This window comes from Aptenodytes patagonicus, chromosome 7, assembly GCF_965638725.1.
Source record: "Aptenodytes patagonicus chromosome 7, bAptPat1.pri.cur, whole genome shotgun sequence".
Classification (NCBI taxonomy): Eukaryota; Metazoa; Chordata; class Aves; order Sphenisciformes; family Spheniscidae; genus Aptenodytes; species Aptenodytes patagonicus.
In genome coordinates, this window is record NC_134955.1 from 29,878,226 (window position 1) to 29,901,814 (window position 23,589).

General features: G+C 37.8%; 1 protein-coding gene across 2 annotated transcripts in view; it reads right to left on the reverse strand.

The window, feature by feature from the left end:
* INO80 (INO80 complex ATPase subunit) overlaps positions 1-23,589 on the reverse strand; it is a 67,692-nt gene that overhangs the window by 23,759 nt on the left and 20,344 nt on the right. For both annotated transcript variants that reach the window (XM_076344609.1, XM_076344610.1), the window contains exons 13-25: positions 23,134-23,214; positions 21,779-21,874; positions 19,056-19,115; positions 18,297-18,439; positions 17,157-17,241; positions 16,534-16,651; positions 15,413-15,498; positions 14,246-14,413; positions 13,666-13,799; positions 12,800-12,867; positions 11,225-11,318; positions 9,914-10,091; positions 4,291-4,431 (exon numbers count right to left, since the gene is read on the reverse strand). In XM_076344609.1, the coding sequence (XP_076200724.1) occupies positions 4,291-4,431; positions 9,914-10,091; positions 11,225-11,318; positions 12,800-12,867; positions 13,666-13,799; positions 14,246-14,413; positions 15,413-15,498; positions 16,534-16,651; positions 17,157-17,241; positions 18,297-18,439; positions 19,056-19,115; positions 21,779-21,874; positions 23,134-23,214 (1,452 nt within the window). The remainder of the gene's footprint in view (positions 1-4,290; positions 4,432-9,913; positions 10,092-11,224; positions 11,319-12,799; positions 12,868-13,665; positions 13,800-14,245; positions 14,414-15,412; positions 15,499-16,533; positions 16,652-17,156; positions 17,242-18,296; positions 18,440-19,055; positions 19,116-21,778; positions 21,875-23,133; positions 23,215-23,589) is intronic.

The following is a 23,589-nucleotide window of genomic DNA, read 5'->3' on the forward strand; positions in this document are numbered from 1 at the left end:
TCCACCCAAATCTGGACAGAGAGTGGAAGGTCCATGTTAGCCAAACAGCTGTATGCACAATGGCGATAAGGTCCTCCAGTAAAGAGTTCATTCCAGCAGACAAGGCTGTCCTTCATACAGTCTATAGCTTTCTCTTATCTCTCCCTAACCAGGGTAAGGGACAACTTCAAGATACTGAAGCAGTAAGAACCTAAAGCATTAACTGAGCCATGGTGCACACCAGGACAGCCTACTCTGCTGGGTTTTTCTTTAGATACTTCACCAGGAGTTAAACCATATGATCCAAAGCAAATACAACAATTACAACACTTTCACGCAAATATAAACACACAACAATTCACTATCTAATAAAATGCAGATCACCAACTTTTTCCTATCTTTTCTGAGTATGTCTGTTCTGGGCCAACATTCTGGGGTATGTGTTTCCAAAAGCTATTTATAACCAAGTTTACAAAAGAAAGCTAGTAGAAATGTTCACATACTATCTAGAGACTTAGTAATGTGTTGTAAACTCACTTAAAAATGAAAATAAAATTTAATATTAGACAATTAACCTTACAGTATGGGCTTATAACAGAAAAGTTATAAATTTGCAATGCTTTGTAGGTTTCTTCACCAATATAGGAAGCAAATATATCATTACTCTAGAAGTCATTGTTGCTTTTATTTCAGAAGTACAGTTAAAAAAAAAAGAATCCATGTAAATTCATGTAAGTTAAAAATATTGTCATGAATCCTAACATTGTGCAAAATGACATTACCTATGGGACTATGAAAAGCAACGTAACAAATAAAAATGAACACAGAAGAAATCAAACTTGTGAAAGTTTTCACATTTTAAAAAAGGAGGCAGAGCTGTGTAGGAAGAAACAGTATGGGAGTCTGTAGGGTTTGATGGTGAACAGTAAGCAGTGGAGTTTCTGGAGAATTGAGTAGGGGTGGAAATTAGCGTGATAATGGGACAATTGAAATATTAAACATAGTAGAAGAACTATCTTTGTATTGCAGGTGAAAAGCTTTTATGTATTTGAAGGGTTTTTAATTTTTTTAAGCTTACTCTAGCGTGACATAATTAACTGCTACATATTGAGAATAATATAACACTATATCATGCAAATGAAAATATTTTAATGGCTTAACTAAATGATAAGCAATAAAATAGTTTAAATATCAACAGTTTTAAATATTGTACTTTAGAATTGTAAGGTGAAGGGAGCAACCCATACCTCAGGACAGACTGCCTGATATCTTAGATGCTGGCTGCTCCTCTCTGCACATTTACCAGCTAACTCAAAGCAAAAGGTATTAAGCAAGATCTTCTGGGTAGAAGCCTGTGGTCCACTCCTGTTTTACAGGAGCTCTTCTTATAAGAATAAATTCATCTCGCAAACAGAGACTTCTCTTTGCAAGGGCCAAATAATTGTTTAAACAGATTCATGAGCACAATTATAGCACATATCAAAATAAAAACAAAAAAGCATACAAAATCTTAGTGATAATGGTAAAGCCATTGTTTTGCAAGATGCCAAGAGCTATTTTTAAACCAGACTGGCTTACAGGTCTATACACACAGCCACGTGAAACACTGCAAAGTGAAAGGGACTGTGTACACATTTCTACTACTTAAAGATGCTGTTAGAGTTGCTGCTATCTTGTACTGCCATCTGCAGTCAAAGCATAGGACTGACTTTTGTGGGACAGGGCAAAACCTCTCAATTCAAAATGCAAGCAAGTCTTGTGACCTGAACACTGATGTACACCGCAAACAATGGTACAGACTTAGGTTGTTTAAGGGACACTATTAACCATCACATTTCAGTTCATATTTCTACACTGGACAGACTGAAACAAATATTTTCAAGCACAACTTGTCATATTTATTTCAGGACACCTAGGACAGTCAGCCACTACCCACAAAACAGAGCAGACTGATTTCTGACACAGAAACACAGCTTATCTACTGAAATCAATACGGAGATCTGTACACTAGGATTTTTAAAAGAAAAACAAAGTCACATCATAAAATTCTACAAGCTACATTTCAGTAATACCTCACCTAAAGGAAGAGCTAGTAGGAGACAATCTTGAGATGAACTCTGTGTGTGCCTCAGTGCAATTTCTACATTAATAAGAACTAATCTTCCCATGTAGCCTGTGTAACACTGACTGACATCTGAGGACATAAGACTATCTTCACTGTCAGTTCCACACTTCTTTAAATGCATATACACACTTCTAGGGTAGAGCTCTGCATCTTTTGCATGGCCTTACGAGAAAAACCAACACATTTCTGCAACAGATCAAAAAAATCTTCCATTCAAGCTTCTTCATGTCCTCCTTTTTGCCATGGTGCAGTTTTTAAAGTTTTTTTCCAGGTTTGTTTTTGCGGGTTTACTCTTAACAAAAGGTAGGATAGTCCTTAGTACTAAACCCTTCTATGTCAACACATTGTCAAACTGATTGAATGTAACAGTCATAGCTCAGAAATACATCAGAAAGATACAGTGATAGGGATGTACGAATGCACTGCCACCTTAAATTCAGTAACTTAGTTTAGTTAGGGTAATTGTTAAATTTCTTCCTGCGTTTATCTCCATGCAAAGTTAACCTTTCAGACTTTGTGAGATGCCCAAAACCACTTCTCACCACAATACCTCTGACACACTGGGATCTACTGAAACTAAACCAAACAATATTACTCTAAACTGAATTAATCAGCTTCTTAATGAGAATACAAGATCCATCCCGCAAGCTACTTTTTTTGTGGTTGAGACCTATTTGTACTCAGGAAAATTGCCTGCATAGAAGGAAAACTACAACACTAATACCCCCCCCCCCTCCACCCACCCCATAGCTGCTACATAAACATACGCTCCTATTTCTATCATTCGCTCCATTAACTTCCCAAAATTCATCACAGGTCAAACAACAACAGAAGGCTATAGTTTCTGAGAACATATGTGCTCTTTCTGCTGTTTCAGGTCTTCTACACTCCTGCCAAAAGTTTCTAACAAGTGTAAAATTAAGTCTTTGTAGTCCTAGAAACAAAAAGCCATGCCTCCACGTAATCATTTTTACACACCAGCCAAGCCAAAACAAGTAACTTTTATTCACTAGAATAACTGTCAGACACCATCTCTCCTTGCCTTTCCCTTCCCCTTCATATGTAGCCTTCTAAGCCCCTCTTCTCCCTTCCTGATGCATGGGAAGTATTCAACATATTCTTCATCCGTAATGCAAATTTAGGTTCAAAGAGTGACAAATCAAAGGAATCTGAAGGAGAAATGGTTTTCACAATTTACTCTCAGAATAACTGCTTGTTCTTGAACCAGGTATTATGTTGTGACTGGGAGGTGATACAGGACTTTAAGAAGTTCAGTTAGATTCCTGGCCCACAGAGCTGCAGGCACAGATGAATTCAGCTTGAGCAGCAGCATGTAGGTAATAAGCACAGAGTCCTACTTGCCATCCACCCTTCTCCAGATGCAAATCTATAATTGCACATGCGGCCCCATTTGATCAAGCCTACAGCAGTAACATCAACACTGACTAAGGAATATAACATCTGGATGGTCTGGTAATAAAAGTACATTTTGTCCAGCTTTGTCAAGATCCAACAGCATGGAATACAATAGCTATAGACTTATGAAGGTCTCTTGTGTCAGCCCAGGAAACTTCAGCTAAAATAATTTTAAACTTCAGTTAATAGATGATGGACAATCCCAAGCAGGACCACTTAATATCCAAAAGATTTAGAAATGCCAAGTCAAGTAATCCTTACATATTGCAATTTGGTGTTTCCTTTTCCTTTCCTTCCTTTCCTCTCTCAAGCTGAGGCAATGGGAGAAAATTAACATCCTTTTCAAAAAAGCATTGCTCCTCAGTCCCCTTTTGTCATCAGAGTTGACCAAACAATCACCCCATTCTGTTCATATCATACCTACATCTCCCCCTTAGATTATTAGATTAGATTATTGGGGAATAATCTGCTTGACAATCTCTTCTATAATTTTACTGCTTTTGGTATTTAGGAGAGAAAGTGAAATCTATGTATCTCAGAGTAACTCCTGTTGGGTGCATCTTACAACTTTCCTTTTTCCTTTCAGTACACATTACAGTCACTTCCCCTATGAAAAAACCCACTATTGAATACAGTAGCAAAAGGATATCCTCACAACAGCTTTACCCAACCAAAAGAAAGTAATAGATCATCCTGTTCCTAAGACACAATTCTAACAAGATTTAAAACACAATAGAAAATACATAATTTACAACTTAACTTGGACTTACCCGTGGACTGGCTATGGACAGGAAGGACGGCAGCTCAGTCACCTGGCAGCACCGTACACATGAGGTAGCTGATCTCCTTCGATGTATGACATGATCTGAATAGCCAGTAACTGCTTTACAGTGGCTACTGAACACAAGGTTCTAAAAACAAAATTAAAATTAAGAAGTTACTATGTCTATAAAGAAAAATTCCTCTTAAATGTTGTAACAACCCATGAAAAAGACAAAGGACATTCACCAAGTATTTCTCTTTGCAAAAGGAAACTCCACACATCTGCTGCAGTGACAACGTACAGATCTCTGTGTAATTATCAGAACACTCAAATCCTGAAATGGTTGAAATCAGAATAGCTCATATCAATACTTGCCTTTATGTGCAGTTGGAACCAGAAACAAGTTTTTCCTTCTTTGAACCTTTTGACCTTAGCTTTTATAATGAAGGAAGTACCAGAATATTCTAGTAGGTCTGACCCTCAAGCTGTTTTGTAGCTACTCCTTTTCTGTATTCTGAAGCATGGGTAAAATGAAATTTGGCAGAGAAAAAAAATTGAGAGTCTAAATGAGACTGAACTGGTATCTTTGGACTTTCATCTTTTCCAACCTTTTCTTCCTTTCCTGTGCAAAATGGCTCTGAATTTTATCCTGAAGACTTTCAAGGTGCTAGCACAGTTACTCACACACATGAACACACCCATATGTAAAACCTGGAGTTTGCCACAAGTGTATCAATGTCCTTTTGATACAGAAAAATATATTGACTGAAAAGTGGGGGCACTGAGATGACACTGCAGTTTAAAGAAAGGAAAGCTCTTTGAAGATGCTCAACTCTATGCAGAAAAATAACAGAAAACTAAATTTTCTTTGCTCACATCAGTTATTATATTTCCTTTTTTATTGTAAATATCTGCATCAAACAATGAAATAAACTGCTTATAGACTAAGCTATTTTTGCTACTTAGTTTTTATTCTGACTCTTCTATATTCATAGCGACCAATTGTTATGTATTGTTATGTATAATTGTTTCCTACAGTATGCAGAGCATTATTCTGCATGCTATAGGAAACAAGCGACAAAAAAAGAAACATTAAGAGGTATACCTCTCGCTGCCATAGGATCACAGGATGTGCCCTCCTGACAATTCTAGCAGTTCACTTAAGTAAAATGTAAACAGTATCTAAAGCTTTGGTGTTGTTCTGCCCCAGTTCCTAGCGCACCAAAATTAATTGCATGCTACTTTTATTTTACATAGCCTCCCAATTTTCTAAATTCCCAATGTTTGAAGTTCTAAACATCAGTGTACATGACAGAAGCAGACACCTTGTATATCATGTCATACACTGGATATACGCATTCCTACATATGTCAAAAAATGCTAGAAAACATCCACAGCAGTAGTCTATTATGGATCATGCATTCTGGGCCCTTTCTATTTCCAGATGTAAATGCACTGGGCAAGATGCAGATGGCTAGCACATATAATTTGGAACCTGCTGACAAGGGAGAAAAATAGTCTTACTGTACATACGTGCTCGCACCACCTAAGAAATACAATCAGTCAATCCTAGCATGTAAGTGGGTCTTTCAGCTGCTACCAGTACGACTCATGGTCTGGAGCTGGCAAAAAGAAAGTTCATACTCTCTGACTGAACATCTGCTCCTCTACATAAAAGGTGAGAGCAGAAAGAGCTGACAATAGCCTTTCATTGACACTTAGCAGGGCTAAAAAGCACAGGTCAAAGCTTGGGCCACACTGATAATGTGAAGTGATCCCAAAACCAGGCTCTTACTCAGCTGGCAATTCTTTATCAGTAATGCTAGCTTAAGCAATAACTGCTTCACATGTTCACTCCTGTCCCCGCAGAGCCCCTTCTTGTTGGCTTAGCTGTCTGTACTCATTAAGATGCTGATCAAGATGAAAACAAACCCTCCACTCCAAGTTAGTTTGGTGATCTGTTTCACCACCTGGTAAAACAGGCCGTGTGCTGAAACAGCAGAGTGGGCAATGCAAGGCTGGGAGTACGTGGCTGTGGACAACAGATGCGAATGCTGGCTTACTCATCTGAGGACCAGAAACGGTGGCAACAAAGCACCAGCACTGCTGCCAAAAAGGGGGAGTCCCTTCCCATGACACAGTTGTGCCACTTCTTGTGTTAGTTTTATCACCCGTCACATCCCTCCACAAGCGTATTTAGCTACACATCTAATCAGAGAACAAATTCAACAGATATGAAAATAGAAAGTTTTCTGTGGTCAGCTCATTCAGGGATGTGACAGTGCAAGCCCACATCAGCGGAGGCAGGCTTCAGCGGCTGGGAGTAACAAAAAGACAGCAAGGGTCAGAGAGGAAGAGCGACTTCTCTCAGCAACAGCAGGCTACTAGACAGACTCAGAACAACTGCTTTAGCTCAAAGCTGCTGTCTTCCCCACCCCTGGCCCAGACACTGGGCATACGGCTGATTTTACGATGAGGAATCAGCATTGCATGCAGTCACAAGAGGTTTCCAGTAAGTCTTACGACAGCAAGCATTAGCATACCGATTGTGGCCTGATCATCAGAGGGGTTCGTTAACTTTCTTTCCTGGAAAAGTGAGAGTACAAGAAATGGATAGAGAGGAAGCTAACAAACTGTAATTCCAAACCTATGCAAGTTTGTTACTTAATTCTCTTTTGGAAGCCAATATCGAAGAGCCATCAAAGATGGCTTTAGCCCAATTAGAAGTACCCAGGAAGAAACATAAAGGAAAACTGCCAAGAAGGTATCCAAAATAAGAGAAAAACATTATTTTTGTATACACACAGTATTAGAAGTAGGTCTTGTACATGGGCATTAATCTGGTTTTCAGCACCATGTTTCCTGTGTACAAATTATGAGCAGGTCACATAAGAAACATCCCCCTCTGAATTCCCTGACATACGCAGCCATTAAGTATTCATGAACAGAGCAGACACCAGATGTAACAGGGACAGCAGAAACTAGCTTCCCATCAGCCACATACATGGAAAAGACAGGGTAAGGTTACAGAACTGAACACAGCCACAGGTCCGAAATGGATCACAGACCTCAGTACAACAAAGCCAAGAACTGAAGAGGACGATTGTTAAAAAATAAGAATGTACACATCTACCGCAACCATGCAGTCCAAAGTAAGTGTTGAAAGAGGCTTTCCTATATTGCAAACAGAGCTCCATATAAATATGGGTGATTGCTACCAGCATCTTAAGCTCATTAACACCCCTAATTTTTTTATAGAAAGAAAATTCGGAAAGCAAAGGAAAGAAGGGTTCATCTCAACAGATCAGATTTTATATTAATTTAAAGCAACGTATACAAATTAATACATGTTGTGGAGGCGCGGAGTAAAGGGCCTCACACTGCAAGGGATTTCTGTGTTTACATGAAGAAACTCATACTATCTTTAAACAGATGTTACCTCAATTTCAGAAAGATCCATTAAAAATAAATGTTTTTTTGTCTACCAACTTATTTTCATAGTTTGTCTCTTATATCGGAAATGCTGATCTGAGCAGTTAAGAAAAGCCTTTCCAGATTTACACCATTTCCTTTTTCCTCTGTTTCTCCCCCTCCTCACTCCCTACATGTTACTATCTTATGAAGCCCTAGAGAAAGCCTCGGGGAATTTTACATTGAAAGTTTCTCAGATTTGGGCTAAGATAAAAAAAGTGAGTTCATTTACACTCACAATGATGCATGCTGCTAAAAGACAGGCGTGTAAAGGACAGTTTGTTTTTCAACTCTCCCTTTGGTTTTGCACTTTTTCTTTTTTTAAGATGTTCCATATGTAAGCTGTGCAAACAAAATTTTGCAAACATAGCTTATTTTAAAGTGACTTCAGGTGGTAATTTGTCTAACATAGAAAAGAATTCTAAAGAAACTGTCATAACTATAGGGCTAAGCTTCCTTTAGATTTACCGGGGTTATCACAAAAGCACTGTATTGCACACACAGATGAACTTTGCTCCTCAGCTGGCTGTTTTCTATGTAAAAGGTACTAGTTACACCAGTCACTAGTTACACACAGTCACAGCACTGGGACCCCCTGACACACAATTAATGACTTCCTCAAAGAGCAGAAATTATTTGGAGAAACCAAATTATATGTTTAAGTCTTGTCAGGTGGGTCTGTAGCCTATCCAAATGCTTTCCATTTCACTGTTAATATTACAACCTACATGTGCATATTTCCACATCTCATATTTAATATTTACAATGTTAACTCACCTTCTGTTCTTTAAGAAAACATAACAACTTTCATTTTAATATTTATACACACTAACCCAAAGGCCACATAAAGATCTAGATTGTCTTTCTACATATGTAAAAATGAATGCTACATTCTGTAAGTGCATACAACTTCTGATACTATCTTCTACTCCTTTCCTGTGAGGCTGCAACATTTATGACACCACACAAGTTTTCCTTAACCATACCAACAAGAGGACAGAGCCACAGTATAGTTTCAGAGATAAGCATTACACAGTCAGTATACAAATGGCTGAATGTAATCTCAAAAAAACTAACTGAAAGGAAATCCATACAGCATAGACATTTTAGCAAGCTAGACATGGAAACACAGAATATTTAAACACCAGCACAGCCAGAGTTAACTGGCATACACACTCAGTTGGCTTGCTCTTTGTTTGATAACTAGGAGGACTCATTTTGTTGGCTTTGCTGTTAACGCTGCAAAACATGACACCAAGCCCAAGGTTGGTTTCCTACTGCTTATGTGTCTTCAATTTCAACTTCCTCTACACGCTATTCAATTGAATTCTGGCTATCTCCTTTCCCCTTCCAGACTCATGAACAGAAGCAATATTCCCTAGAGAAATTTGGCACGACCTCGCTGTTTCAGAAAAGATTTTTTTACTGCATATCTGCTAACTGCCCTAGATGCTTTCCTGACTCTATGCTAGCACTTTTGTAAACTTACTTCCCAGTGAAACGAATCAATGGAGCTATAACCTAACTCAGGAAATCAACAGCAATTTAGTCATAAAAAGACAAAACCTTCACACACATCCCAGGCAAAAGATTAGAGAAAATGGCCTTGCATTACACAGTAAGATGAACACATTTGGAGTATACCAGATAGCAGCAGAAGCAAATTTCAGAGTAGAAAGACATCATTGACAATGCTTGTCCACTAACTCTAAAACACCGCTAGGCTGAAGTCTCTGCTTTCCCTAGTTGCTGCAACAATGTATTGACTTGGAGAAGAAAAGAGCTGGTTTCAGTCAGAAAACAAGTATCTTACAGGTAGAAAAACATTACAAAACTCCTAAGCTTACATGTAGAATCTATCCCTGACAAATCATGAGTCTAGTTCTGTTGCTCCAGTAATATTTTTAAGACTTCTAATTAAACTGATTTATTTTTTACAGCAAGTTTTGAAATGTATCACCACATGGGAGGAAGATAGCTGTCAAACTATTTTTCTGCTCAGCACCCTGAACTTCATTAACTATAGCTAATAAAGCAGATAATAAAGGCATCCTGTTTCCAAGTTTGTTTTCCTCTGTTTTATAAGGATAGAAAGGTTTTCATCATTTCTCACTCATAAGCATTTGCTACTGTCTCCACATCACAGAAATTTTGCTTACCTGCAGCAAAGTGCAGCTGTGCAAGTTAGGGAAAGACAGTGGGAAATTTACATCAAGCAAGAAATCCCTGTTCCTCAGACAACGTGACCCCTGCTGTATCTCCCCTTCGGTCTCCATCCAGGAGCGCATGTGATGGAGCCTGTAGGATGCTTTCAGAGACAGGAAAAGAGCTAACCATCTGAAACAAAACACAGTAGATACATTTATTCATTGCTTTGTGAAAGAAAGGCTTGAGTATATTTACAACATAAGTCTATTTGACACAAATGTTTTTTCAGAATTTCAGGCTTGCAGTGTCCTAACTTAAAGGAAATAATTTTTGCTAGACATCTTCCAATTATATTACTCTTATTTCCATTTTTTTCAAAGGTGGCTTAACTGAATCTAAATGATTAAATCAGAATACACTTTGAAGCACTTCGTTTAAAAGGGTCAAGCCCAAGTCAGCCACTACTACGTAAAATTGCACTCTGACTTCTCTGTAAATTGCTCCATACATAAGTTATTCATAACAACCTGCATAATGAATGCAGAATTTATCATAAAGATCATTCAGATAGATCAAGAGAAATTTGTATTATGTTACTGAAACACAGACAAGAAACAGTATTCCAAAATAACCACAACAATAAAATATTACACTTACAAAGCCCTAAGCAAAACACCTTTATTTATTAAGACAGACTTGCTTTTAATCTCAAGTTTCTTACAGTCACTATCTAACTTCAGTCAGAGTACTGTCTGTTGCAGAGTACACTATAACTTAAACAGATCACCTTCCTTTCCAAGATAATACAGTTCATGGTGCTAAAAATCCATTATCCTAAGCCTACGCCTTGGAATTCCATTCCATATTAAAAACAGGACATGTGGAAAGTAGACAATGTGGCTTGGAGATGAAGAACAACTATCACAGCACAAGCTTACTCCACATGTGTTACAACATACGCTCAAGTGCAATTGGTAAGCATTGCAATAAACTGGCCTTCAAAAGTCTGGATTCTGCGCTTGATAATGCCAGCAACCTACAGTGTGATCCTAAGCAAACTCTTCTGTTGCCCTTTGACCATCTTGTGTATTTACAACGTCAAATCTTTGTAACAGAGGTTTTCTTTTGACAGAGGCATAAAAATTGCCTTGCATAATGGTGCCCTATACTTAGAGGAACACTCTAGAAGTTGCTATAATATTAGATAATGATAGACAAATGATAATATTAGGAGGCATAGAAAACACAGGTTTACAGAGAGATGCCTCCAACTGTACTTTTCCTGTAACTACTAAAAGAGAAAAAAAAAAAGTTGTCCTCACCTGGCTAAATGTCCCTGATTCATGAGGTTTGCCATTTCCGCTGGAGAGACATCAATAAACCGGAGGAAAGAAAAACAGCTTTCTTCATTGATGCCTATGTCACAGAAACACTGAAGTTAGGCCAACACGTTTCACAGACATTCATAGCTGAAAACAATAAACTTACTTCATGAATTCAAGGTACACATTCTCTGACATATGACAAATCTAGGTGAATAAACAGGAGATCCTAATTTACCTAGATCTTTTAGAAATACTGAAAATATAATTGCTGTTGCCTGACTCCAAGTTCCAGTTCATCTTCCAGTCTGGGCAAGAGAAGGGCATTTACCAAGACAGACAAATACGTTCTAGGCCAGAAAACCATGCAGCCAGTAAGGACATTGATTTCGCCTACTAAGAATCAATAGGCAGCGTGAGCGTTTGCAAATCCAAACACGTATCTGCCAGACAGCTGACCAGAACACGCATACCTCAGGATGCCTGCCAAACATGCTCCCTCTTACCCAGCCAGTCAGTCAAACGGGTTGGAAGGAGATGTAGGAATTGGTAAAGGAATGTGAGCATGGGCATAAGGATGCAACAGATACAGTGAGGATGATGGATACACCGCAGTGAATGGTGGGGAGCAGAAGAGATATGTTCCACTGTTAATGAAGAAAGCCTTTCAGGCCCACCCATGTACACTGCATATCCCCAATACCATTCATATCTTTTTATTTTTTAACTTCTACACAAAAATTATCTTCCCAAAATTATTTTCCTTTTATGGTATGCCAAAAAGGGTCCCCAAGAAAAAGCCTATTATGAATACCAAAACAAACAGAAACCAGAATAATCAGCAAGACATACAGAAGTCAGAGAGTTACAGGCAAGTATAGAGTCCTGTAGCTGCATCTAGTTCTTACTTGAAAAGGGTTCTGCATAGCTGAACAGGTCCATGCTAACAGATTTCAGCATAGTAATGGCAGCCAGTATCTCTCTTGCTTTTTTCTCCCAAAGTTTTTCCAACCCCAGTAGCTGAGCAATCTAGTTAGCTCTTTTTAGTGAAAAAAATTCAATAATCTATAATAATCAATTGTATTTGTCAATATAAGCAGCTTATGTGGGTTTTTTGCTCATTGATTAGATCCTGGGTCACTTGCATCTCATCTACTTTTTACTTAAAAGAGAAGCTGAGTTTAACATACAATACAGAATGTACTGAAATGAATCCAAGATTTCTCTGAATTGAATCTGTGAAAAATTCACATTAGACTAAAAAGGCAGGATTAATCCCTTGAAGCAAGTTAAAAAAGACAGGAGGAATGGAACAAGAGACTGCAGTAGGATTAAGGAGTGACCAAATAACAAGCTGTCCGTAGATTATTCTTCCAGCTGCTTCCATCCTTTCCTCATTGAGCAAATGAAATATATGTACAAGTACAAATGCTAACAGAATTCTAACAAGTTGTAATCAGATTATCTCAGAGGACTAACTGATCTGGCCTCTCAGTCCTTCCCCCTGAATAAGGCATATTACAACATCACATGCAAGTGTGCAACCCAGCTTGCTTCCCAGGACTGTAAACCTACCCTTCCTATGAAAGAGAGATTGCTGGATGTAGTCTGGTGCAAATGGCGAAAGTAAAACCCGTAACCACCTGAAAATGAAAGCAACAAAACCAAACAAAATCACTAAGAAGGTGTTAACACATACAATGTTCAATTACACAATCAGCAGAAAATGCAGAGTAACTATTCAGTTCTTCATTGTAAGTATTTCAGCACTCTGGATATCTGGAATTGCATGGCAGTAAGAGAAAAGCATCATCAGTCCACATGCACTACTGTTAATTTGACACTGAGACACACCATTGTTCTGGAATTGCATTTTACACTGTAGAACAGTTAGTCTCATCTTCAAACATGGCTTTCTCATCTCTGTCCTGAGCACTTCTCATAACTGAATGCAAACAAAATTAATCAAGAACTGCCACAGTCGGAGAAAACAGCAAACTGCACTTGGGCAGCTTCTATTCATCCAACGTAAGCATTAAAAGCTGTCAAGGCACTAGTAGATGCTCACGATATACCACATCACAACAGACAGATACTGATAGCTTCCTTAAACATGAAAACTCACTGAAGGGAAACAAGGTTTTAAGAATTCTTTTAAAGCTTAATTCTATTACACATCATCAGCAACAACTCTAAATTCCTTTTCCTGACTTTCTTATTCCATCAAAGGGATATTTGATGATCAGGATTCCACCAAGAAGGAGCATCAGATATCAGATGCTTAACAGCTGAATGAACGAAATAAAACTAGGAATGCATTGCTTGGCCAATGTCATTTAAGTACATCAGGTAAGTGAGTTAATTAGCACTTACAAAGCTAAAATAAGTATAAGTAATAATACTAAATATGCTAAGCTGGAGAGGAAGTGGAGTAGACTTGCCTGTCCCGTGAGTGGTTAAAGACCCTGATCTGTCCGTGACGGTAGATGAACTTTGAAATCTGGTATGGCTTTAGGGAGATGTGAAATGGAGACCAAGTTTCTTGTCGCTCAAACAGCTCTGGGTGATTGCACACCTATAAGAAAGATAGCATGTCAAACACTGGGAGGAATTAATTTAGTCTGATGCAGCATTTACATCCCAAATCAACTACGACTATTGATCACTAAAACTTTAATATTGATTAGTATGTCACAGTTATTTTAGTATATCTACTCAAATTTGAATACTGCATCATATCTTTTCCTATTCACATAACAGCTACTGCCTCTTCTTCCCAAGTGAATTATTTCCTTCAACAACCAATTTGGAACCAAATCAGTTAGCAGGTGCTTGCACCATTTGGCTAAAGCTCTTCTATCCCAACATCATGCTACACTGCATCAGAAACACAACTGAACTGCATGCAAATTTAGCTTGCCTATGCCAGAAATTTTTTTTATATGGTGTTTTCTAGAAGCCGTATTTTAGTTCTCTGTCATGAATGATTGTACTTTTAAAAATTATTTAAAATAGCCTTACCTTCCTGAACTGCATGACTAGATTCATGAGACTACTAGTGGTGGTCTGTGCTTGCTGAGTAGTGCCCATCGAGGACTGCAGGAGGTCATCAATAGAGATTTTGTTTTTCAGAGCTTGGTACAACAGCTTCTGTCGACTTGTCTGCTGGCAGTACATAAGAATTTCAATCTGCAAAATAGTAATGAAGATTTAGCCTTTTCTGTCTCTGAAATGGAGGATGAACACATCAGTACACACAAAGCAGAGAGAAACATATCTTAAGGAAAACATAACTTTCTCAGAAAATACATATGTAGGCAGTCGCATTCATATCTGTATTTCAGGATCCAACCTGGGAAGGACTTAACCAATAGGTGTGTTTTAGAAGGTTTAGGTTATGATGTAGGAGACAGACCTTTAGAAGTATGTGAGCACAACTAAGTAAACAGATAGATTATTAAGAAGCTCTGAAAACATCACATCTGCAGCTGATCAGCTTAAAATCTGACCTCAATCTACTATCCCACTGTTAAAATGCTACCCATTTAGAGCTGTCTTAAACAGGTGTCAGGAGCCCATGATAACGACAGGTGCATCACATAACAACAGTGTCTGTGGGAAGTTCTAGTTTTGAAATTAATAAGCACATCAGAACAAAGTAGATGTCTCTTAGCCAGTGGTCCCAAAACCCAGGGACATGTTTACCACAAGATCATCCAGTATTGCTAACATCCATATGAAATTAAGAGACTAACAAGAGAGAAGAGTATGATGTTGCCACTATGCATTTCTTACTCTTTACAAGTAAGCAAAAGGAATCCTAAATCCACGCCAGTTCCTTCACAAAGGCAATTGGAAATGTTTATCACCCAATCATTGTTGTATCAATCTCCTTCACTTCAATTAGTGGTATTTCTGTCAACTTACTCAGGCTTAAAGATTTTTTATTTGTAACTGTTAACAAAATGTTTTCCCTAGAAGAAAAGTTTATTAATTAGGGGTTCTTCAGTTACATTCACTTCCAATGAGATTGCTGGGACACGGTGCCAGAAACTGAAGGTCCATGAAAGGTCTACAATCAAATTTCAGGTATGCAGACTGACAAATGAGTTTGCAAAAACCAGATTAGAGAACAGAGCTATGACAATAAAGTTTAAATACTCATTCCAGATAAATACTTTTTCTCACCTTATCTGACAGCTCATTTTCCACATCCTTCTTGATTCTTCTCAACATGAAAGGCTTCAGGATCATGTGCAAGCGGGATAGCTGGTCTGAAATACAGGGAATGGGGAAGAAGGAACGATTACTTCACCAAAGAAGAAAACTATATGGTGTTCTACTACAAATTAAGTAGTAATTACTTACTGCTCAGCCATTTCCCCCATACGAGTTCTTACAGTACAGAGTTGGCATTTTTCTGATTTTTCTTTTTTTAAACAGTGTAGCTCGGCACCCATTTAACTTATGAATCTAAAGATCTGCTTCAAAGAATTAACTTCTAAAGCATTTTATGTGTTTTATATTCCTCTAGGCTGAACAATATGGGCTTAAATTTATCACTCACTATTACTGAAGAAGAAAGTATCAGATGAGACATTGCTAATTCGTGAAAAGAGATAATTACAGTTCTAAGTTTTGCCTCCTAAAATTAGAGCACCACAAAAACAGGGCATACTGCATTGACAGACAACTGCAGTCTTTACGATAACCTGTAAAAACAAAGTTCTGGGTATTTGAGAACTCTTAAAGCCTTTACTTCTGTGACAAGTTCCAACTGTGCTGTGTTCTACTCCAATTACAAATCAGCTATTTTACCTAGCTAGATTTTTTTACATAATTATCCCCTAAAATTTACTGTGAAGGTGTTTGTTGTTGTTTTTTAAAGAATTTTTGCTTTTCTTCTGGAGCTCAAAAAGTGTTTAGCACTTTGTGTCATAACTTTTATGTCTAGAGCTTGTAACACACTCAGGAGATCTCCAAGATTATGTGCTCTACAGAAACTTACAAATATTTAAAATATTTGTTCTCCTGTGTTTGGGAAGGAGGAGGACTGAAGACAAGTAGCAAATCAACATTTTCACCACATGTTTTTCTATTCACTACAGATGCTACATTACAGTCAGAAACACAAACCTTGACATAAACTATGGACAACAATCCATAACATTCCAATCCCATTATGCACCCTCTGCTTTAGATGACATTTCTCATACAAAAAAATGAGTGATAAAGTTTATCCATTAGTAGTTGGAAAAGGCGACAAGACTTTTAATATAAAAACTACTGCAGTTACACACTGCACTCACTCTCATCAATGGCGGATTTGTTCTCTGCATGGCTCTCTATGTCCTTAGAAAACCACTCATTGAACTCTTCATGGGAATCAAACAGTGTTGGCATGATAAAATGCAGCAGGGCCCACAGCTAAAAGGAGAGGAGAAAACAGTAGATCAGCAAAAGTCACCCTACTCTGGACAATGTAATTGGGGATCCCAAACCCTTGCAGCTCTTCATGAGCAAAATTACTTTACTGGATCATGAGACATGGCAAAATTAAACAAAAATCCAACCGCATCCTCTTCCCGCCCCCAGACAAATGCCAGATATATCAACTTAACAAAACACTATTAGAAAGCAGTGAGAAACACAGCACAATGATTTCAGCCAACAGAAGAAAAAGCCACAAGAATTAGATTTCATCCTGTAATCTAGGTATTACTAACTATCAGGTATCTTCAGTTTTATTTGAATGCGTGGCACATTTCCAAATTTTCCCCTCCCAGAGCTGATTCCGTGTTTGTTTGCCAGTGGTTTGCTACAAGCATGATCCCACAACCACACAAATACAACAGGTTTCTCAACTGTTCACACGTATTTAGTATATATTCTTGTTATAAAGAAAAGTCCACTCTTGTGAGCTCCCCAATACCTCAGCCATCGTGTTCTGGATTGGGGTCCCAGTCAACAACAATCTATTTCGACACTGGAACTGTAGCAGGATCTTCCAACGAACACTGATGAATAAAATGAAGAAAAATCATTAAAACTGTTTTTTGTAGAAGGATATGAAACATAAGGTATTTTAAGACCAATTGCTTCCAGTGACCTTCCCAAATGATTTTTGGAGGTCACTGGGTAAAACTATGACAGCTACTCCCCAGTCTTTCAAAAGACAATTACAGGAAGAAGTAGCCTTTTACAAATTACAAAGAAACGTGCATAATTTATTATATTTTTCTAAGTATCTTTTAACTCATTTTTAATACAAATGCTTGAATACGAATAAAATCTCATCATCAAATAATTAACTTCCCAAAAGAAACAGTTATTATGAATCAGAATGTCATGTATTTTTCAGACTTTACAACACTAAGTGTATGGGCCACTGTGGCTGGAGTGCTGAGCTATACATTACAATCCTCTTAAAGGGGCAGTTTCCAAAGAATGCTGAAGAGACAGACTTCGGTCAGAATGAGTCTGCATCTAAAGCAGCCTTTAACTTACTGCGTACAGTGGCAACTTGGGCAAAGGTTATGGGAAAGCAATTACAGAAGTAAAGACGGACAAATCTATTACTTGAAAACAACCAGAAAACTTTCTGGCACAGAGTCTTATGACAAAGACTGGGCTTTACTGAAGCCAACAGTATTCACAGGGTTCTGACCTTCATTTGTGTCTGGAAGTGCTACTGAAGGAGGAATCAAAATAATGCATTTAATAGAGCCAATATAAGCAATACACACCAAAGACTACAGACTGTTCACTAGGCAGAATTCTGTGAGTAGTCAGGAAAGAAGGTGAACAGCATTTCACACTGTTTTGTTTAACTGTCCTGTACTCCTTTTTAATTACATTTTACATATTTGCAGAAGGAAAATCTAAATGCAAAAAACTAGCGGATCAATCCAGCGTCATAGAGTTATACAGATACTTAACTAGGTTAGACACCGAAAGGTTCTTATGTGTGTCAATTTTAACTTCTATCAATTTGTGTAACCTTGATGTTTTCTTAATATTCCTTCAAGAGATTGATACAGAGGGAAGAATTTGTTTCCAGTTAATTTATTACCTGGAGCTACTCTTGAGTGCTTGCGCTTCATCCAGCACCATATATTGCCACTTCACTCGCTGGAAATACTTCACATCCTGTACTACTAGCTGATAACTGGTAATCACCACGTGGAAAGGAGCATCCTGAGTATACAGTGTCTTCTATAACCACAAAATAAGAAACAAATGTCCACATAATGTAAATACATTGTGAAGAGTTCACTTGTGTATACTGTAATTTCAGACTTCTGTTTCATAATCTTTTCTCATTATTACCGCATTTTTCCCCAGCTGACTTTTAATTAATTACAGCACGGTTATTCAGCTGGTGGATCTGGACTTCAGCCCATTAGTCCCTGAACAATTTCAGATGCTTCTTAACGTGCCAGACAAGACCCCGGCATTGAACCCTACAAAATGCTGTTGTTAAATTAGGAACAATCTGACAGGCCTGCAGGGATGCTAGACATGGGCATCCTGAGTTAGGTTACTCAAATAGAATAAACAGTCCTTGACACTGAAACTTCCTGCTTTATTTACAGAGCTCTAGTTTCTTCAAACGAACTCCATACTGCCCTGAATTGCCCTGTACTGTATTGCTCTCCAGCACAAGAGAAGCCTTCTACCTCATTATCTTAATGAAAGTGCTACTACATGGATGAAGAAACAGAACTCTCTATCTACACATCATTTAGCCTGGTGGGGTGTACTAACAGTTTCTGGTTTACTCATCACAAATAACAAAAATAGTCGAAGCACATGGGCATGCTGGTATTACCTGACTCCAGAACTTCCTGATCACCTTTCTATCATGGGGATTTCCCCAATAAGGTAGCACCTGGAACAGTACAAAAGTAGAAAGACGTTATTTTCAAATAAAGATATACCTGCTCTAGATTTTTATACTATTTATTCTACAAAATGAGAAAGACAGACCTCTTTCTCCAAAACAACAAAAAGGGAAATTATCTTTCTTAACACAGAGAAAAATCAGAAAGCACTTAAAAATACTTAGAAACAGAGCATTCCAGGCAAAGGTATGAAGCAACTTATGCTTAGTACAAAGAGTAGATCAAGCTATGGTAAGAATCTCAAAATGTGCAGTAGCGTGTTACGCCTTCTAGTCAGGTTTTTCTAAAAATTAAAAATTATACTTTGCTTATGTCAGAAAGAGGTCTGCCCTCAACTGCTACAGTTAACCCTACAGGACTCATTCTACTACAGTGGGCTCATTCTCCTGTTCAATGTTCCTGGTTGTCCCGCTCGTTTTGTATTTCAGAACTGTCCCCAAAAATCTGAGATAAAGTTAAAACATCTGGCCTGGACATATTTAATATAAGAATTTTAAGAAGTAAGCACTACTGCCAGAGAAATCTGTTAATCCATTTATAGCTCAGAATTTCATGGGTCCTATTGCTCAGAACAGATCTTTGCAGTGAACTGAAGTGAGTTACTGGTTAATAATATTGTACTGCCATCTTCTGTCTGATGAAAGGACCACACTCAACTAAGACTGGAAGTGAGGAATGCTGGTTTCTGAGGTTGTGAGAGGTCTTAAACATCTCCATCCTTCAACTGACAAGCTCCAAATTTCAAAGTGCCTTTATCTGAATATTCTTCCAACTGTTCTGAAATAAGAATGCTAGTAAAAAACCATCAAACTAACCGAAAAAGTGATTTGCCTTTTAGTTTACATATTCTGCCATGGACCTGAAGAAATTAATTCACTGTGATTTACTACAAACATAATTGACTACATGCTTCTGTATGATAAGAAGCACTTGTGTATGATTAGAAGCAGGAACAAAACTGGTTGAAAAAGATTGATCAAAGTTGTAAATATGTAACAAACATAAGTTTAGAAAACTTTTTTTTAAAAAATGTTCTGTTCCATGGATGAGGTAAACATTATTATGCAATAAACCCAAAGAACAGCTATATAATGACAGAAACAGATTTTTTTTTTTAATCAAAAAAGGGAAAATTATATTTTCACAAGCATCCTGACTGCATTTTTGAAACGTTTTCCGTATTTCATTCATGAGAAGGAGAAAGCATGAACAGTTGCTCGCCTATTCTATACAATGAACTGATTAAAGGAAATGAGAGACTAAGTAGGTAGAATGGCCAACTGCTCTAATGTTTTCTACTCCCGTGGTTTTAGTCAGGGCCCTTATTGTTATGGGCTATGCAAATACATAAATAGATTATTTTTAGGTTTTTTTTTAAAAGTAACTCCTCACTAACTCAAGCATTTCTATTTCTTCATCCATTTCTTTGAAGTCTCAGTAATCCCAATTTATCCCAAAATATAAGTCACTTGAATCATCAAGTATTGAACTATGTTCTAGCACAACTTCTCCTCATATAGATACCTCAAACTATACACCACCATAAGCGACATACAGTCTCATCAGGGATCTGCAGAGCAAGCTATTTGGTAAAAGGCAAGTCCTTTAATATTGCCCTACCCCAGATCAAGAAATCAAATATTACTTATAGTAATACTTCCAAGTCTTTTCCTCCACCTTATTAAGCAGCCAAGAGATTCAAACAATTAGCCTGGAGGTTACTGGTATACTGGTTACTTATAACTAGGTGTCTTTTACTGTTGTTATATGTTCTCTGTTAAAAAGAAAATCAGATGTTTAAAAAAAAAAAAACTGATCAAGACCCCTTCATATCAAAGGTTACTACGTTAACAACTCAAATATTTAAACTATAATCTGTTCTCCGTTGCAGATGTAACTGCAAGCTTCTGACACTTTTGTCTATCTTTAATTCTAAAATTTCAGCACTACACGTTCTTTTCAAATCTTCCTTTGCAACACTCCAATGTTTTCCACTGGGGAATATGTAAGCAGCTTGTTTTTCAGTAACTTATTGTTCCTTGCTTTCTACTTTACTATGTTTTCACATTCATGATATACCTGAAGAACTCAATTTATTTTCTTCTAATCTTTTTGTTCTTATCTATTTGTGCCTCACTTCTCTCTTTCTTCTTGATTACTGGTTGTATGTCTATGGTTCTTCTATTTTTCTGTAATAACAACTGTATTCTCTCTCCATCTAATCCATTTAGAGTTCAGTTTTGTTCACATACAACCTTTATCTTACCCAAATTGATATGAATGATTGAAAACACTGCTCTAACCCTAAAGACAGTATATAAGACTGAAATATTATTCTTGTATCTGCTTCCAGGCCCACATATTGGAACTGGACATCCATTCCCTGCCCCGCTTCAATTCCTCACTGAGAAGGTGTCTTCAAGCTGTTGCAAAAGGAAAATCATGTGATTCAAGTATGAACATTTTTAAACACTAGATAATTGAACGCTCCAGAAAAAACAGGATGACAGAAAAAAGTATCAGAATCAGGCCCATTACAGAGTTTCAAATTCCAAGTTAATTAGGCATCCAGATGTGGCAAAGAACTCAAGAGAACAAAACAGTTTGCTTTTGAGAAAACAGAAATAACTTTCTTGCACATGCTTATTACCTTAAATTTAGGTACAAATCTGGCAAACTCCTGATGCCAGTTGTTAAGAGTAGAGGCAGGTGAAATTATTAAAAAAGGTCCCCAGATGTTCTCTCTCTGGAATACGCACATTAAAAAAAAAAAGACACCCAGCAATTAATTGGGGGGGAAGGGACACAAAGACAGTTTGACACAGCTTTACAACTACTAAATGACAGTAGCTACATAGGAGAGGGAACTATATGCAACATAACAAAACTTCCTCCCAGCACAGCAGGGTGATATAGAATCAAATAGAGCAGATCTAATGTTTAACTAAGACTTATTTCATAACAGCAAACCAGAACAACCACCACCGTTTCAATCTGGCTTGCTCCTTTTGTTTTTGAAAGATGCCACCTTCACATTACTAACAGCCCCTGTCATTTTAGGGAGGAAAAGCACTTCAGGTGCCACTGGCAAGCTTTGCTCCATCACATCACATTAGAATGCCCTCTGGTGAATAACAAAGTTGGGCCACTAGTGTGTTGGTAGTTACAAGCTGGCCTGCAGGAGTGAGAGCCAGAAAAAGTAAAAGCCCTCTGTAGGCTTCCAAAAATCTCAAGTTGCAGTGCAACAGGGAGACAAACCTATCTGTTACCCCTTTCATACAGATGAGCTCAAGAGCCTTCGGCTCTGCACACTCTTCCACTATTGTGGCTGATGCTGCCAGTGAACTGGTATCAAAAGGGACATAAACAAATGCACATAATTGTCATTTGGTCACTACCGCAGCTAGTTCTGCTCTCAGTATCACTTGATTGATATCTCCTATTTAAGGCAAGTGACTGGATACCAATCAGGACTTTTTTTTTTTAAATAAAGATATCTATTTCTGCATAAAGAAGTAAGCTCCTGTTGCTTTTTCTGTTTGGTTTGTCTGCCCTGGCACAGAATAACTATGCTTCCTGAAAAAAAACCACAAATATGGAAATCCATGCTGATTACCATGCAGCTCAGAATTTGCACTTCATTTCTACAAGTCTCTCTGATTTGTAAAAGTCAGTGAACCATGAAGTCTACAACTTGTTCTCTTATCAGGCTTTCACATTAAGTGCAAGTGAAAAGATACTACTCTGTGTATAAATGAAAATTCCATTTTTATTTTTATACATACTTATATATACATACGCACACACATAGGTATCTACATACACACACAGGTTTCTACATACACACACCCTTTCAAAGGTGTAGCTTTAAAACAAAGGGAAATGCCATAGCTAAAATGCCTTTGAAGACATTTAAGCTTTACAATCTAGAATTCATTTCAAACGTGTAAAAAGCATGCATCTTCTATCAAGCATACTGACCAGGAATAAGCTATCTCTACCTACCTCAGCCAGATGTGCAAGGAGAGCAATACTTTGTACTGTTTTACCCAGACCCATTTCATCTGCCAGGATTCCATTGATGCCCTGCAAAAATCCATAAACGAACACCTTTCACCTTACTACTTTTTAATCCTTACAGGACTAGCAGAACGGTTGCCACTGAATTTAGGGGGAGCAGCCCCAGTGTAACAACTCTGCAACACCTCATTGTCTCTTACATCTTCTACTAAGAGATTATTTCTCTTAACCGCACTTTCATTCATTTCTCGGGCTGATTTTTTTCCTCAGCCTGTCTGCTCTTTGTGATCACATTCCCAGCTGGGTATGCACACAAGGACCAGGCTGCCTGCAGTTTACCAGCTGACCAAAGCCTGAAACAGTACGCAGCTCCGAGCGGCAAAAGTTTCCTCAGTGTATAATCTAAGTGATAAACAGTTGTATAAACATCTACATAAAGAA